The sequence below is a fragment of the Amborella trichopoda genome, chromosome 8 (genome assembly GCF_054954075.1).
Source record: "Amborella trichopoda isolate Santa Cruz 75 chromosome 8, AtrichopodaSantaCruz75HAP2 v2.0, whole genome shotgun sequence".
Lineage (NCBI taxonomy): Eukaryota > Viridiplantae > Streptophyta > Magnoliopsida > Amborellales > Amborellaceae > Amborella > Amborella trichopoda.
In genome coordinates, this window is record NC_142343.1 from 15168564 (window position 1) to 15185058 (window position 16495).

Genomic DNA, 16495 nt, shown 5'->3' on the forward strand with positions numbered 1-16495 from the left:
ATATTGGTAGAAATAGGAGCTTATTTTGAAGAATAAGGAAATAATTATAACAATGACATTGTACTTATAAAAAAATTTGACCATCACATATTAGGGTCATAGTCCCTTTGGGAATGTGAGAGCTAGTTAAGGAGACAATCAGCCGCGATCATGAAGAAACCAGACCTGGGGTTAGTCCAACCCAAAATAAGGAAAGTGCCTTTTAAGAAACATTTTGGTTAGTCTAAGAATTTTTACCATAAATATTTTCATGGAATTTGTAATATAAAGAAAATTGTGGAATTATGCTTGGACTTTTTTTTTTAACTCCGCCATGGCTTGTCCCAAGCCAGTTGTGCTGACCCCAAGCCAAGTGCTAATATAGGAGGGGGATTGTAGGTAGGTAGCCGGAGTAACACTTTACCAGATCTTTTCATGAATTCTAGACCTATGTTATATGCTCTTGCTAGGAAGTTCACTGTAAGCGATGCCTTATATCAAGTATGGTCTGATTGAGGGTATGGCCCTTGATAGAGCCGAATGGTAGAACATAATTTATGTAGTAACCCTTAATAATTGGGATACGGCTGTGATGTCGATGATGATGATGGTGTTTGTCATTTTTAAAAGTTTTACTTTCTCTATTCCTATACCCTGTGTGATATGTGAATAGTTCAATGGAGTTTATAGAGCTAAAGAGGCTTTGAGAGAGTTTAGAACATGATTTGGGTTTTCCTGCATCATTTTGAAGTGAGTGTAATCTTTTCACAGTGGGTTTGCTTTATTCATAGTATACAGCGGTTTGATGTTCTCTTCTGTCATATGTTTTACAACTTGGTTGAGTTTACTCGGACTTCCCCGAGTAAATTAGGCTTGGCGGGTTGCCTAGTCCGCATCCCCCGCCAAACTCGGGGGGTACATAATGAATGAAATTCTTGTATAAATACAATTAAAGTTAACATTATTGATTTGATCTTTAATTAAATCAATTATAAATGACTTATTTTTTGTTTTGCTTATACGTTTAGGGTATTTATTTTTAGTTTTGCTTAGGGTTTTATATTCTTAAATTCATATTTTTTGGTTTTCTCTCTATTTCTTATTTTTATGAGAAAATGATTTTCAAACAATTTTCCTTTTTTACTCTTTGAAAATGTTTTCTCATCTTTTATGTACATTTTCGTATTTTAACAGATTTTAAGATTTTTTTCCCTTTTCTTAAAACTTTTTTTGGGCCATTTTTGAGCTCGGCACAGCTCGGCCAGAGTTGCCTTATTCGCCTGAGTAACTCGGCGTGGTCATGTTGAGTTCTGAGTCCAAGTCAAGTAAAAAAACATTGTTTTTGTCTCTTGTATTAGAGAAAATGTGTTTCCAAATATTTGCAAAATAAGGGCGCAATTTTTATTTTATTTTTTTTCTTTTTCTATGCCACTTAAAATGTATTTTTAAATAAACTAGTGCTTTTTGTAGAGAAAAAGAAAGGGCCCCGTGAAGAGAGGGACAAGTGGCCATTGAGAGGCAACACTTGGCCATTCTCTCTCTACAAGTGTCGCTCTCATTTTTTCTTTTGTAGCTATGTATGAGAATGGGTTTTGGGAGGCTAGGGTACCTTGCACTATCTCTCTCTAAAATCTCTTTCTCTCTCTTAAGCTTCCATGTGAGCTGGGGATCAGGGATGTGCCTCTCATCTCTGTGAGAGCCCTCAAGTATCACAAGGTAATTTACAGCACTGTGTTGCATCTCATAGTAGTTTCTCTCTCTAAATTATTTGCTAACCATTGTTTTGCAGTAGTCTTATCTTCCCTCTTATACACTATGTTCATGGAAAGCTTAATCTCAACAAATTTCTCTCTCTAGAAAGGCTACAAAACTGGGCCAACAAATCTCTACGAATTTGATGAGTTTGTTCGAAGTTTTTCTTCATAGTTTGCATTTGAAACAATACTTGAAGGTTGGGAAATATTGTATGAGGAAGGGAAAAATTATTGGCCATCATTTTATTTTGTTGTAATGATTTACAATGGGTTTTTTGATGGGTATATGCTTACTAGAAATTATATTTGGGTTGCTTAGAAGAAGTTTATAATAGTTGCAATTGATTTTGGGTTTTGATTCTTTTGTAGATAACAAAGCTAGTGATCTTTGTGCATCTCTTTTGAGTCCTAAACAAATTTACAGCAAGCTTTTGTGACTGTTTTGATAGGAGTTGCAAGCCATATGTTTGTTAATATTTCTGGTTGAGTTTAAAACCCAACGTACATGTTACTTTAGCTCTAATTACTTCTGAAAATTAGAAAGATCCACTGTTTTTGGGCCAACATCTTCTTGTGTTTCTATGCCCATCGCTCTTTGTGTTTCTTTGCCCATCACTTTTATTATTCTTTTTGGGAGATTTTGTGGAATACATTCATTCTTCCCTTGGTGGCCCAAAGAATATGAAAAATTGATCAGCAAATTTCATTGGGTAGTCTCGGCACCAAGAGACAAGTTCCATCTAGTTAGATGGAAAGTGTTTGTGGGGCACAAAAGAAATGGGGGACTGGGCTTCAGAAGGATAAAGGAAACTAATCAGGCACTCCTTACCAAATGGTTGTGTAGGTTTGGCACGCAGCTGGGGTATCTTTGGAAGATAGTTATTGCAAACAACAAAGAATGGTGGTTGATGAATTAACATCGAAGCAATGATTGTCTTTCATGAATCTGGAGAGAAGTGAGTTAATGCCATTTCTGTGTTTACAAGCCATATCAGGTTGCAAGTGAGAAAAGGGAGTAAATTGAGGTTTTGATTTTGATCATTGGATTGGAGATGAACCACTCTATATGAGGTATCTTGAGATGTTTTCTCTGGCTAAATATCTGGGGGCGTGGTGTCATAATCAATAAGGGACTAGGGCATAATACCCTTGGAACCCACCCCTTAGACACGTGCAAAAAGATGATGAATTTGAGAAGATCAAGATTATGCTTGAATACTTGCAGGTTTTCTTCTTCACACCAAATGGGGAAGATAGATTGAAATGGTTTCTAGAGAGCCAAGGTGAGTTCTCCGTGAAATCAATGAATTGTATCCTAACTTGGAGACTAGATGTTGACGCTGCTATATGAAGCGTGTGGTCCATTCTTGTCCTGCCAAAAGATCAGGCTTCAACATTGGTTGCATGTTGGACCAATAACAGTGGATATTTTTGGTTTTTCGAAGTAAATAGAGCTATAGTAACATGCAAATTGGGTTTTGAACTCAACCAGAAATATCAAGAAATATATGGCATGCAACGCTTATCAAAACACTCTTAACTTTGGGACTCAAGAGGATGTACAAAGATCGCTATCGTTGTTATCCATAAAAGAATCAAAACCCAAAATCAGTTGCAACTATTGTAAACCTCTTCTAAGTAACCTCAAATGTAATTCCAGTAAGCATGTACCCATAAAAAACACATAGTAAATCATTCCAACAAAATAAAATGGTACCCAATAATTTTTCCCTTGCTCATATAACCTTTCCCAACCTTCAAGTACTATTTCAGATGCAAAATATGAAGAAAAAAACGTGGCACAAACTCATCAAATTTGTGAAGATTTGCAGGCCCACTTTTATATATTTCTAGAGAGAGAATCTTGTTGAGAATGAATTTTCTAGCAACATATTGCACAAAACAATAGTTAGCAAATAATTTAGAGAGAGAAAACTATTGTGAGATGCAACACAGTGCTGTAAATTATCCCAGGACACTAGAGGGCTTTCACAGAGATGAGAGGCATGTCCTTGATACCAGCTCACCATGAAGCTTAAGAGAGAGAAAGAGGTTTTAGAGAGATATTTTTCAAAGGTACCTAAGCCTCTCAAAACCATTTCCCATATATAGCCACAAAAGAAAATTAGAGAGAGATGCATGTAGAGAGAGAATGACCAAGTGTTGCCTGTCAATGACCACTTGTCTCTCTCTTCACATGGCCCTTTGTTTTTCCCTATAAAAAGCACCAATCTATTTTAAAATAAATTTTAAGTAGGGTAGAAAGAAAATAAAGAAAATAAAAATTGGGCCCTTATTTTGCAAATACTTGAAAACACGTTTTCTCTAACATTCCCCTACTTGTTTTAAATATTTGTAAAACCATCATACAAACTTTTAGTAGCTATATAGAAATTGCTTGAACTGTACATCCTCAAACAACAAATTCATCCACACATATGGTCATCCACTCAATGGCATCAAAACCACATTTACATGCTCATCAATTGTCGTGAGGTATTGCGTGATCTTCACCTACATGCTTCTAGATTAGTGGACTTTCTCCCTTTTGCTAGTATCATCGGACGCTCACATCGTGGAACATACATCACTAAAAGGAGTTATTGTCACCTGAAAAGGTGAATAACCATCAATATAGTGAATCATGCCACGATCCCATAAGGATCCTCAAACTGTCCAAAGTAGCTATCGCAAAGTGGAAAACGGTGTTTATAAGATATGCCAACTTGAGGTCATTCTCAATGAGTCATGCCAAATACAACTGTCTAGTTTAACTATTATAATGTGGATCACAGAGTTAAAAGACTGCCAATCGGAGGTCATGTTTAACTTTCCAGATATCCAAGCTGGCCATCACAATGTAGAACACGGAGTCAAAAGACTACTAGCTAGAGGTCATACTCAATAAGTCATGCCAAGTATAACTGTCCTGTCTAGTCTCGCAATGTGAATAACACAGTCAAAAGACTGCTAGCTGGTGGTGGTTCGTAACACTTACCCCTCTGAGGGATTTTGCCACATATGTGAACTATTAAATGTCTGAAGACATAACCTGACCTCCCTCGGAGGGCGCTTAGATATGCCACACCGGCTTCATCGCCACAAAGACGGATATGCCATATATGCCTCATTGCCACAAAGCAAATATCCCACACATGCAAAGGGTAATCACATAATATTCCACATGTTCAATAGTTGCTACTAAGGCTCATCACAGGTGTATCACAAGAAACCTGTAGATCTCAATTCTTTACCCCTTACACACCTTTCATGTGTGTTTATGTTAACACCTTTAGTCAATGGGTCTGCTATTATGAAATCTGTGTGGGGATATGTTACTTCTATATCATTTCGTCCCACATAAGTGAAAAGCCATCCAGATGTAGATCTAAATTCATCCTCTCTACCAGCCCAGTTAGCATCACTTTAGCCTTGTAATTCTAATTCACCATTTTCATAGTAGAGGCTATAACTGGTGGTCTCTTTGAGGTATCTAAATATTCTCTTTACTACCTTCCAATGTTCCATGCTTGGGTTACTCTATGCCTCACAACCCCCACTGCATATCCTATGTCAGGGCGTGTGCAGTTCATTAAATAGTTTAATGATCCTATTGCTTGTGCATAAGGGAACTTTTCCATAATCTCCTTGTCCTTATCAGTCTTAGGACACATGTCCTTAGATAGTTTACACCCTTTCTCATATGGGGTTCCCATTAGTTTAGATTCATCCATTCTAAACCTTTTTAGTATTTTTACGGTATATAATTCTTGGCTTAAGTAGAGTAATCTGTTTTTCTTATCTCTTGTAATTGGCATGCCAAGAATCTGTTCTAGTTCTCCTAAGTCTTTCATCTCAATTTGCGAAGAACCACTCTTTGGTATCTTTAGTAACCTTAGGATCACCACCTGTACTAATAATATCATTTACATATAACACCAAAATAAGATGACTACCCCCACTACTTTGGATGTAAACACAATAGTCAACACTAGTATTAACAAAGCCATAATTCTTTAGTGACTCATTGAACTTTAAATGCCATTATCTTGAGGACTGTTTAAGTCCATAAAGAGATTTCTTTAACTTGCACCCTTTGCCTTCTTGCCCTTTAGACTCGAATTCCTCAGGTTTTCTCATAAAAGTCTCTTCGTCTAATTCTCTATTGAGGAATGCTGTCTTTACATTCATTTGATCTATATGAAAGTTATTATAATTTTCTTTGCTAGTACAGTCCTAGTGGATGACTTTCTAACAACAGGGGACAAAGTTTCTTTACAATCTACCCCTTCTACTTGGGTAAAACCCCTAGTAAGTCTAGCTTTATACCTATCAATTGTTCCATTTGGATTCAATTTCTTAGAATGGACCCCTTTACCGCTAGTGGCTCTACAACCTTCTAGTGGGTCTACTGAGGTCCATGTCTCATTCTTCATCAATGAGTTATATTCATCTTGCATTGCCTCCATCTAATTGGATACCTTAGATGAACTTATGGCCTCTTTGAAGCTCATGGCTTGATCATCAAGTTCTACGTTATATATATAGTAGTCATCCAAGTAACTAGGTCTCTTTGTTTCCCTAGTACTTCTCCCAGGCTCTATTATAATAAGAATACGGTTAATACTACTAAGGTTCTCATAAGAATCACTAGGTTGCCCCATTTCTTCTTCTTCTATTTCTATAATTCTAGGTTGTTTTCCTTTCGACATTTCTTTATCCTCAAAGAAATGAGCATTTGTGCTTTCTATGATAGTCTTAGTCTCAGTCTCATAATCATAAAATCTGTAACCCTTAGAGTGACTTGAGTACCCAACAAAAGTGCATTTAATTGTTTTAGGTCCTAGTTTTTCTCTGTTTGGGTTAAGGACATGAGCTAGACAACCCCAAACTCTTATGTAATATAAATTAGGTTTTTTATTAAACCATAATTCAAAAGGGGTTATATTTGTAGATTTGTTAGGTATTCTATTTAGTATATAAGTTGAGGCTAACAAAACTTTTCCCAAAATTGGTAAGATACATTGGCTTCTTGTATTATACAATTAACCATCTCTAGTGAGGTTCTATTTTTTCTTTCAACCATACCATTCTGTTGGGATGTATAAGGGAGTATGCATTGTCTAATGATCCCATGTTCCTTACAAAAGTTTTCAAACTCAAGGGAAGTATATTCTCCACCTCTATCACTTCTCAAAATTTTAATCTTCCTATCTAGTTGATTTTCTACCTTCATGTTATAGTCTTTAAATTTTTCTAAAGATTCACTTTTATGAGAAATCAAATATGTATATGTCTATTGTGAATAATCAGCAATGAAAGTGATAAAATATTCATGTCCTTTAAATGTTTTAGCATTTAATCCTCCACAAATATCACTGTGGAGTATGTGTAGAACACTTTCAGCCCTTGATCCTTTTGGGAATGGTTTTCTATGCATCTTTCCTTTTAAACAACTTTCACAGTTGAATTTATCATTTTCTTTATAAGGAATTAGTCTATCTTTCATCATTCTAGACAATTTTTCATAGCCAATGTGTCATAATTTTCTATGCCATGTATTAAAGCTTTCTTGGAAAGAAGAATCAACAATATAAGAGGAAGATGATTTCATTTCATTAATTTCAAGTTTAGACAACGTGCCACAAAGAGAGGCCTTAGCCACTTCTACACCATCTTAAGAAAGGTCATATTACCCCTTTTTACATTCACTTCAACCACATTCTTATCCACCTTAGACAAGGAAATGAGGTTATGCCTCATGTTGGGGCATAAAGGACATCATTAAGGGTAAGTGTACCCCCACTAGGAAAAAGAAGCTTCACGGTTGCCTCACCAAGTATGTGGACCCAGAGGAGTTTCCCATATAGAGCTTCCAATCACCCACCTTCTTCTCTCTAAAGTCTACCACGAGCTTCTTGCTTGTGGTTTTATGCCTTGTTGCACCCGAGTGAATCCACCAACCATCAGATGGGATGATCGTGAGAGACTCTTCTACCACGAATGGAACATCCTTTGGGGGATTGGGTTCTCCTCTCTCCATCTTCTTTGGTGGGGCCAGTGTATCAAAAAGCTCTAGGCGGGTCTTAGGCGGCTTGGGGGGTCTAGGCCGCCTAGCGCCTAAGCGGGCGCCTAAAACCTGGGCGGCTGCCCAGTTGAAAAAAAAGTGTAAAAATCCCAATATACCATATTCCAAGTTGAAAAAAAAAGAAAAAAAAGAAAGATGTCGTGAAGAAAATTTTGATAATCCATTTTGTTAAAATAGTAAGCTGTAAAACCATACAAGTGTAGGATATAAAAGTCAACACTCAACCCAACAGAAATAAACAGAAATTTAGAAAATATACAGTCTAACAAGAGTCAGCACTCATCACTCAACACAACACTCAGCAGTCAGCACCAAGAGGCAAGAGTCTTCAGTCATCATCATCATCATTATCATCAGAAGGAATATCAATAGGGCAAGCCTCATCATATGCAACAGAGTCGAGGCCATCATCATCAGAGTCATCTCCCTCTTCAATATAATGCTCGTTCTCCTTTGTTTCTTCTGAATTTGCCTCTTCCTCCTCTTCTTCTACCTTCCTCTTACTAGTATGTACAGTTTGTGCAGATGATTAGTATCATTTCCACAATAATTACATTTAATACGATTTTTATTACTTGGATTCGGGTTATAACCATACTTCCAACCCGGATCACCACTCCGACTAGAACCTGGAAAAGATACTTCCATAGAACAAGGCTTATTTTCATCCTTTTTTGGTTCTTTAAAATTCAGAAGATGTCTAATCTCATCTCGAATTGCTTCAGGCACCTTTGTACAAGAAGCAACATTACCTCTAACACCAGCAAGGTGTTTTTTGAATCGACTAATACCCCATTGGTATCTTTTTCACAAAAGTTACACCTTAATACAATTTTTATCATTTGGTTTTGAGTTGTACACATACTTCCAACCCTGATCACGTTTTCTAGGAGTAGCAAAAATAGATCTATGACAAGGATTTTGTTCTTATTTTTGTTTTTCATAACTTAAAAATTGCTTAATCTCCTCCTTGATAGCTTCATGAACATTTTTACAAGGGGCAACATCCCCCTTAATACCGGCAAGATGTTTATTAAGCCGGTTTAGACCTCCTTTTGTATCTTTTTCACAAAAATTGCATTCAACACAATTTTTGTCATTTGGATTCAGGTTGTATCCATATTTCCAACTCGGATCTCCACTCCGACTAACTCCTGAAGAATACATCTCCAAATAAAGCAAGCAATCTAAAAAATGCACTTACTTTGGTTACTTGAACTCCAAACTTTGATAAACACTTCGATGATTCGATCCAATGAAATGTAGTTTTTTGGAGGTTTCTGTTACTCTAAAAGGGGTTCTGGTGGGTTTAGGGTTCAAATGAACCTAAAAGCCATCATTATTAACTTTTATATCTTTGAAAAAAATGAAAAAAAAAAAAAAAAAAAATTTTTTCCGCCTCTGGGCAGGGCGCAGGCCCTGGGTAGTCGCCCAGGGCTGGGCGCTAGACGGCCGCCTAGGCGGATTCCGTACCGCCTAGGCGGCCGCCCAAGGAAGACCGCCTAGGCGTTGGGCTGTCCGCTTTTTAAAGCATTGGGTGGGGCCTACAAAATTTAGCAATATGACCAAGTTTGTTACAATTAAAATTTCTTCTTAACTTTTTAAAGAATTTTTCCTTTTCTTCTCTTCTTCTTTGTTTCCTCATTCTTTTCTTTATTCTCCTTTCTCTTCGTATGATTAGGTCTAGGATACCTTTTTTGAGTAGCCATATAAGCTTGTTGTTGGTAGCCATATAAGCCTGCTATTGGGCTCTTTCATTTTTCGCTTTTGCCCTATCATTCTCTTCCATCCTAAGATGTCCTCTTAAATCATCAAGGGTGTGGATCGTACCATTTGGCACAAGTTTTTCTTAAGTTCTGTGCATGAATTAGGGAGTCTTTCTATTATCTTCATAATTTGATGATGATCGGATATGGGTTCTCCATAACCGGCAAGTTGGTTATCCATTACAATCATGTCATCAAAAAATTCTAGCATTGATTGGTTCTATCTCATTTTGTGTTGGTTATATCTTTCATAGAGTTCATGTTTTGACATGTAATTGTCTTCGGTGTGCCTTTTCTCTATAGCCTCCCATAAGTCTTTAGCATTAGTGTAGGGTTCAAAGACTTTATGTAATCTATCACTAAGACAATCCAAGGTAATACCCTTACATGTAAATTTATCATTCTTCCATTTTAAGTAGCATTACCTCTCAGAAAGTGTAGAATCAATATCAGGTTCAGATATGATTTCTTCTTCAATAACATACAACAAATCCGTAGTATGCAGCAAATAAGATACTTTACTCTTCCAAAGTGAGAAATTATGGCCATCAAGCTTATCAATAATTACCAAGTCTATCAATACAGCTCTAGGATTAGGCATTTTTTATACAAATTGAAAACCCCTATGCTCTGATACCAAATGTTGGCCAAATAACAGTGGATCTTTTTGGTTTGCAGAAGTAAATATAGCTACAGTAACATGCAAACTGGGTTTTGAACTCGACCTGAAATATCGACAAACACATGGTATGCAACTCTTATCAAAACACTCTAAAAAACTTTCTGTAAATTTCTTTGGGACTCAAGAGGATGTACAAAGATCACTAACTTTGTTATCCACAAACCCAAAATCAATTGTAACTATTGTAAACCTCTTCTAAGCAACTCCAATGTAATTTCCAGCAAGCATGTACCTATCAAAAACCCATAGTGAATCATTCCAACAAAATAAAATGATGCCCAACAATTTTTCCCTTTCTCATACAACCTTTCCAACCTTCGAGTACTATTTCAAAAGGAAAATATGAAGAAAAACTTGGAACAAAGTCACCAAATTTGTAGAGATTTGCAGGCTTAGTTTCATAGCTTTTTTAGAGAGAGAATCTTGCTGAGAATGAGTTTTTCAGCAATATATTGCACAAAAGGGAAGACAAGCTTGCTTCAAAACAATGGTTAGCAAACAATCGAGAGAAAGAAAACTATTGTGAGATGCAACACGGTGTTGTAAATTATCCTGTGATATTGGAGGGCTCTCACAGAGATGAGAGGCAATTCCCTGGTACTCAGCTCACAAGGAATCTTTAAGAGAGAGAAAGAAGATAGAGAGAGAGAGCTCGAGCCAAGGTACCTAGGCCTCCCAAAACCATTTCCTATATATAGCCACAAAAAAAACTTAGAGAGACACATGTAGAGAGAGAATGGCCAAGTGTTACCTTTCAATGGCCACTTGTCTCTCTCTTCTCATGGCACTTTCTTTTTCTCTACAAAAGCACTAGTCTATTTTAAAACACATTTTAAGTTTGGTAGAAAGAAAATAAATAAAATAAAAATTGAGCTCTTATTTTGCAAATATTTGAGAACATCTTTCCTCGTAGGCTTAAGAGTAATGAAGATACATAACATCATATGCAAAAGTTTGCCCATTTCAAGTATTTTCATTTTGCGTATAGAGAATGCTTAAACAGGCACCACCTGTTTCTTCAACTTGTTCTAAGGCTATTGAGATTTCTTCTTTTGTGTTGGAGCTTCTTGACCTGTTTTGGGTTGTACCTCCATCTTTTGAAGCACTTCTGGTGCAGTGATTTGCCCCATCTCTCACAGAAAGGGGCCTTATCATGTGAAGATTAATTGGATGGCAGTCATATGAGCGATATGGTCAGAAAGAAACAACAGAAAACTCAAAGATAAAGTTGTGGGTTGGATAAGATTAGGGACAGCTAAGGAGCACTAACATAGTGAAGGCAAGATCTAGAAAGGAGTTCAACAGTCATTTGGTGGTAGTTTCAAAAATCATATTATACATAAGAGATAGGAAGGCAAATGGGTCTGGGAGATGGATACCACCCTTGTAAGATATGGTGAAGATGAACTTCAATGGCAGTTCGTGTGAAATCCTGGTCCAGCTGGACAGGAGTTATAGCAAGAAATCATTTACGTTAATGACATAATCAGCCCCTCTTCAAATGTGTGAATCCAGTAAAGTTCAGGCGTGATCACCACTAATTTTTTAGGAACCTTGATCCACAATGAACGAAAATCATAATTGAGCAATGTGATCATGGTGGACAACAAAGTATGGGAATGGCCTTGGCACTTGAACAATATATTTAATGAAATCTGGGATCAGTTGAAAACTCTGAATACCTTAAAACATTCAAGAAGGGTGTCCAAGCAAGAAATGGACACCCTCACAAAGGACGGAATCTCTAAATCAGTTTTGATAGTCTCTAGGATTACTGATTGTTACGAATTCTTACAGAACTGATGCATATAGACTTGGTTCTGTATTTGGAAATCATATTTATACATCAATGTTGCATTAGTGAAAACATTTAACATTTCCAAAAACAAAAAAATAAAAAATAAATAAAGATTGTGCTGAACATCGTCAATGGAAAATCAATTAGCAAACACACACGTTTTACATAAATTGGTGATTTTGGCTCATGTTATCATTCGATTTCATCTCAATTTCTCTTTATTTGTGTTCTCTCAGGAGCATAGATCTTTTCTTCTTGTTCTCAGTCTCAGGTTGTTTAGACTAATGGGACACTAGTCCTCTGCTGTGCAGTAGTCATCACATGGTTATAGAATGCACGTCACTTATTTGGAGCTACGTGTGGAAGGTTCCATCAGAATTATGGATTGTCAACTTGGTAAAAGGTCTTCTGTTTACTATTCTGTTTATAAACAGAAAAGAAGAAGAAAGTAAAGAAGTATCTGCTTGGAATTATATTTATAGACAAATTCAGTAGGAATCTTTCGGATTTATGGAATGCCGATGGGGATATGTTTGGTACATCTTCAACATTGGTTTCCAGCATTACCTTTACCTTGTCTGCACCAAAGCTACAATATGCCATATTTACAGTTTAGTTTAGTTTTTTATATTCTTGCAGATTGATATGTGGGATGATTGTCTTGTGTTGAAAGGAGATATAACGAGTGGTTTTAACCTACACCCTGGATATATCTATGGACTGCGAAGCATGTTTGTGATTCTGTGTTACAAGGTCAAACGTTTTGTATGATGAGACCAACTCCATGAGTGTTGCTCTTTTGCAGAATACAGTTGATGGGAAGTCTTATTACACTTTTGAGTTTGTTGCTCAGGCACCAAACTACACCCGCCATGCACTTGGCTCTATAACAATTGGAAACGGTAGGCTATCAATTACTATTTATTCCCTACAAGTAAAACAGAGAGAAAGAGAGAGAGAGAGAGGGAGAGAGAGAGAGAGAGTCCATCTCTTAAGAAAATCTTTTTCTGATTATCGTATGCTTTTGTTAATTTCAATTCATTGTAGGGAAATTTTACACATTGACGACAGGAGCTAACGAGAGGAGGTGGGCAAAGATGAAAGACAAATTGCATACTGTGGTGGATTCCTTCAAGATCTTCAATGAGCAATCTGCTTATCCTTAATCAATCAATGATGTTCTTTATTTCGAAGTGTTTGCAAGCATGTTTTTAGTGACTGAGGTACATTTGAATTTGCCGGAATATCTGTAATTCTTTTAAGTGTATATAGGACTTTTGGGGTTCTTCCAAATTTTGTGTTTGTATTGCCATTGTTTACGAGTTATTATTCTAAGTGCGAGTTTCGATTGGGCAGAGTTTTTTTTCTAAGTAATGGGGAAGAGGATCGAAACATGCCACTGAAGAGAAATCTCAAACAGGCCAAGCTTGCATATCTATGGGATACAGAAATCCTAGGTATCACAAGGGGCGGAGTCGTTTTGGTACAAGACGTCGTTGATGGCCAACCTTTTCTAGGGTCAGACTTCAGTTACCCTTGGTTGTGATTAAGATATTAATTTCAGTTATTTGTACTTTTCTAAATTTTATTTTTGTAAGCTTATTAAACTGTTCTATATCACGATGACCCGAAAAAATAGTGATATACAGGGAAAAATTTCGTTACGTATTCTCTTAACGGAGATTGAATTTGTTATTTTGTAACAAATCAATACTTTCCCATTGAATGTAATCTTACAGGCACTTAGAAAACAATAATTAAATTCTATTTGCCCTCCCTCGTCTTCCTTTTTGTTTCCCTCTAAGTTTGGGGAGATTTACGCTAGTATCCCCTAAGGTATTAAATGAATGTCACCTATATGTTGCTCTTATGATGTCCATGTTCTTTTTTCTTTTTTTGAATTTTTTGAATTTTTTTCCCCGAAGTACTCTATGTTTGGAACTATTAGTTCTGAACCTCTCATTGTAAGGAATCATAGTGGTCAAAAAATAAAAGTTATGAACCGCTCATATACTCACTAGGGTTTTCATCATCCCCCCATCACACACTCTATCTCTCTCTCTCTCTCTCTCTCTCTCTTTATATATATATATATATATATATATATATATATATATATATATATATATATATATATATATATATATATATATATATATATATATATATAGTAGATACTACAAAACATATATAGGCGAAAATGAGCAGTGATTTCGTCTACATTCATCACCATTCGAAGTTCATCGTGCGGTCACGATTGTCTGATAGTGCCTTATTTTTTATTTTTTTTTCTACAAATTAGTATGACTCGAAATTTGAAGCTCATGTTCATAAAAAATAAGCAAATTTATGAAAAAAAAAAAAAATGTTTTATTTGAAAAATTTTGATCAAAATACCTTCGAGAAGTATTGGGGGTATTTTGGTCAACTAGTTTTTAGAGAATTATTATTTTTTTTGTATTGTTATTAAGTTTGTCTCACTAAGATGTATACACGTTTTAAATTTCAGATCATTTCGATTTATAAAAAAAAATGAAAAATAAAACACTACCGGACAATCGTGTCTATGTGATAAACTTTAGACGGTAGGTGAAATCATTGTTCATTTTTGCCTATAGGCGTTGGAAGGATTATATATATATATATAAATGCTTTCATGTCACGGTGTCATTGTAATATAACGAAACTGCATTAAAAGAAAACTATGTTTGTGGGATATGTATGACCCTCAATTTTGCCCACATGCTTTCTTTATTGATTTTTTGAGCGAGGGTTGTAGTTTAAAACCCAATGGGCTTTTCTTAATTTTTGTGGGTTCGTAGTGAGAGAATGGAGTATTGGATTTTTATAAAAAGAGAAAAAGGGATTGGTAAGTACAGTGGGTTGTTGGGTGGATGTGAAATGCGATTGTCATTGCTTGGCCTTCAAAAGGTGGAATGCCATTTTCACGAATTGGGAATTCCGGTGGATGCATGTGAGTCATTGAGCAGGAGGGGTTTTCTTTGTTTGATTTACAAGCTTTTTGCAATTTTTTTTCTTTCTTTGAGGTGTTTCTTTTTCTCACCTGCAAATCCCCAAGTCACCCTGTTTTGGGGTTAAATGTCAACCGAGGAGACGTGATATCAAATCTCTATCTCTCTCTCTCTCTCTCTCTCTCTCTCTCTCTCTCTCTCTCTCTCTCTCTCTCTCCATAGTCAATGTAATACTAAATTGTGAGACATGGATTGTAAAAAATGGATTCTGGATGTTCTTTTCTTTTTGCTTAAATTTTTCTTTATTCATCCCCATCAATTTTTCTTTAGTGGTGATTGCTGTAAATAAAGATCACCACATACAAAGAAAACCAAGGAGAAAAAGGATACAACAATGCATTTCTTTATTGATTATTCATAGCTTATAAGATTTCGATGCAGCCTAAACTGGTTTGGTTATATATGAATGCTACTTAAAATGTTTGACCTATTGTTTTTATGGTTTTATTGACTGAAATTGAGTTTGGACTCTATTGTTTTATTGACGGACCTAATGATCCTTTTATCTATTTTATTAACTAATAAGTTTTTATCTCATAGTTTATATTTGCTTGTGTTTGAGATGATGCAGGTTCCTTGACCCAATATATTTTTAGGGACTACCCAAAGGTCATTTGTTTAAGTGAAATTTATGAGTTATTCCCTATAGTTATGCATTGGAATCTGGTCACTATGAGTTATAGATGTCAGGAATTTTGGCACCTATTTGGAAGCATCAAATTTTGGTGAGTGTATTGAATTTGCAATTTATTGGTTGTGTAACTTTGATCTAAGTATGCACTACTCTCAATCTTGTTATGGTTGGAACATTTGTTTTTCAACTTAGAATCTTCTTAGAGCTTTTTTAAAATGCAATATCTTGGGATTCATTATGTTAGCTCTTACCCATTGCTAGTTGTTTCTCACTGTTTCATATGTTCCATTCCTTTTGGACATGGCAATACAGTTGAGGACAAAGGACCGGGCTCCTATTCTTGAGATCAAGGCAATCAAGGTACCCTTGGACATGTCAATTCAGTTGGGGACTAAGGACCAGACTCCTATTCTTGGGAGTGAGGCAGTTAAGCTACCCAATTGGGCTCAACGGTTTTGTGAAGTGCTTGATACTAGGTTGAGGGATTAAGTTTTGGTCTTACGAATACGAATACTGTGTATCTCAAGATTCATACTCTTGTATATAAAAATTCATTGTGATTGAGCTCCTAAGATTTAGGTCTATTGTGCGTCTCAATATCTATTAAATAGAAGGTGGTTTTTGCTTTGTAAAAAACAATTATCTTGTCCAGGCATTCAAGGGCCATATAATGAGAATTTGCTTGATATTTACTTCGGTCTTTTTTCACTCTATAATGAGATTTTGCATTAATTTCTTTCCTTTAGAAGCATTCACAAACAC

General features: G+C 36.0%; 1 protein-coding gene and 1 long non-coding RNA gene across 19 annotated transcripts in view; both read left to right on the forward strand.

Annotated features, from left to right (window-relative positions):
- Window positions 1-13841, forward strand: part of PPL1 (PsbP-like protein 1) — a 29835-nt gene extending 15994 nt beyond the window's left edge. For 12 of the 18 annotated variants that reach the window (XR_016061325.1, XR_016061329.1, XR_016061328.1 and 9 more), the window contains exons 7-9: window positions 12873-12969; window positions 13115-13290; window positions 13424-13841. Coding sequence is in view for 5 of the 18 variants with exons in the window: in XM_088874547.1 (XP_088730673.1) it covers window positions 12873-12969; window positions 13115-13233 (216 nt within the window). In the remaining 13 variants the exon portion in view is untranslated. Of the gene's footprint in view, window positions 1-12378; window positions 12464-12872; window positions 12970-13114; window positions 13361-13423 lie in introns of those variants that run through there. The other 6 variants (XM_088874547.1, XM_088874548.1, XM_088874549.1 and 3 more) reach the window with 2 other exon arrangements.
- An 898-nt stretch (window positions 13842-14739) lies between these two features.
- On the forward strand, window positions 14740-16423 carry LOC110007262 (uncharacterized). The gene is made up of 3 exons (XR_016061333.1): window positions 14740-15041; window positions 15671-15824; window positions 16046-16423. It is a non-coding gene; the product is annotated as an uncharacterized LOC110007262 (long non-coding RNA).
- The last annotated feature ends 72 nt before the right edge of the window (window positions 16424-16495 follow it).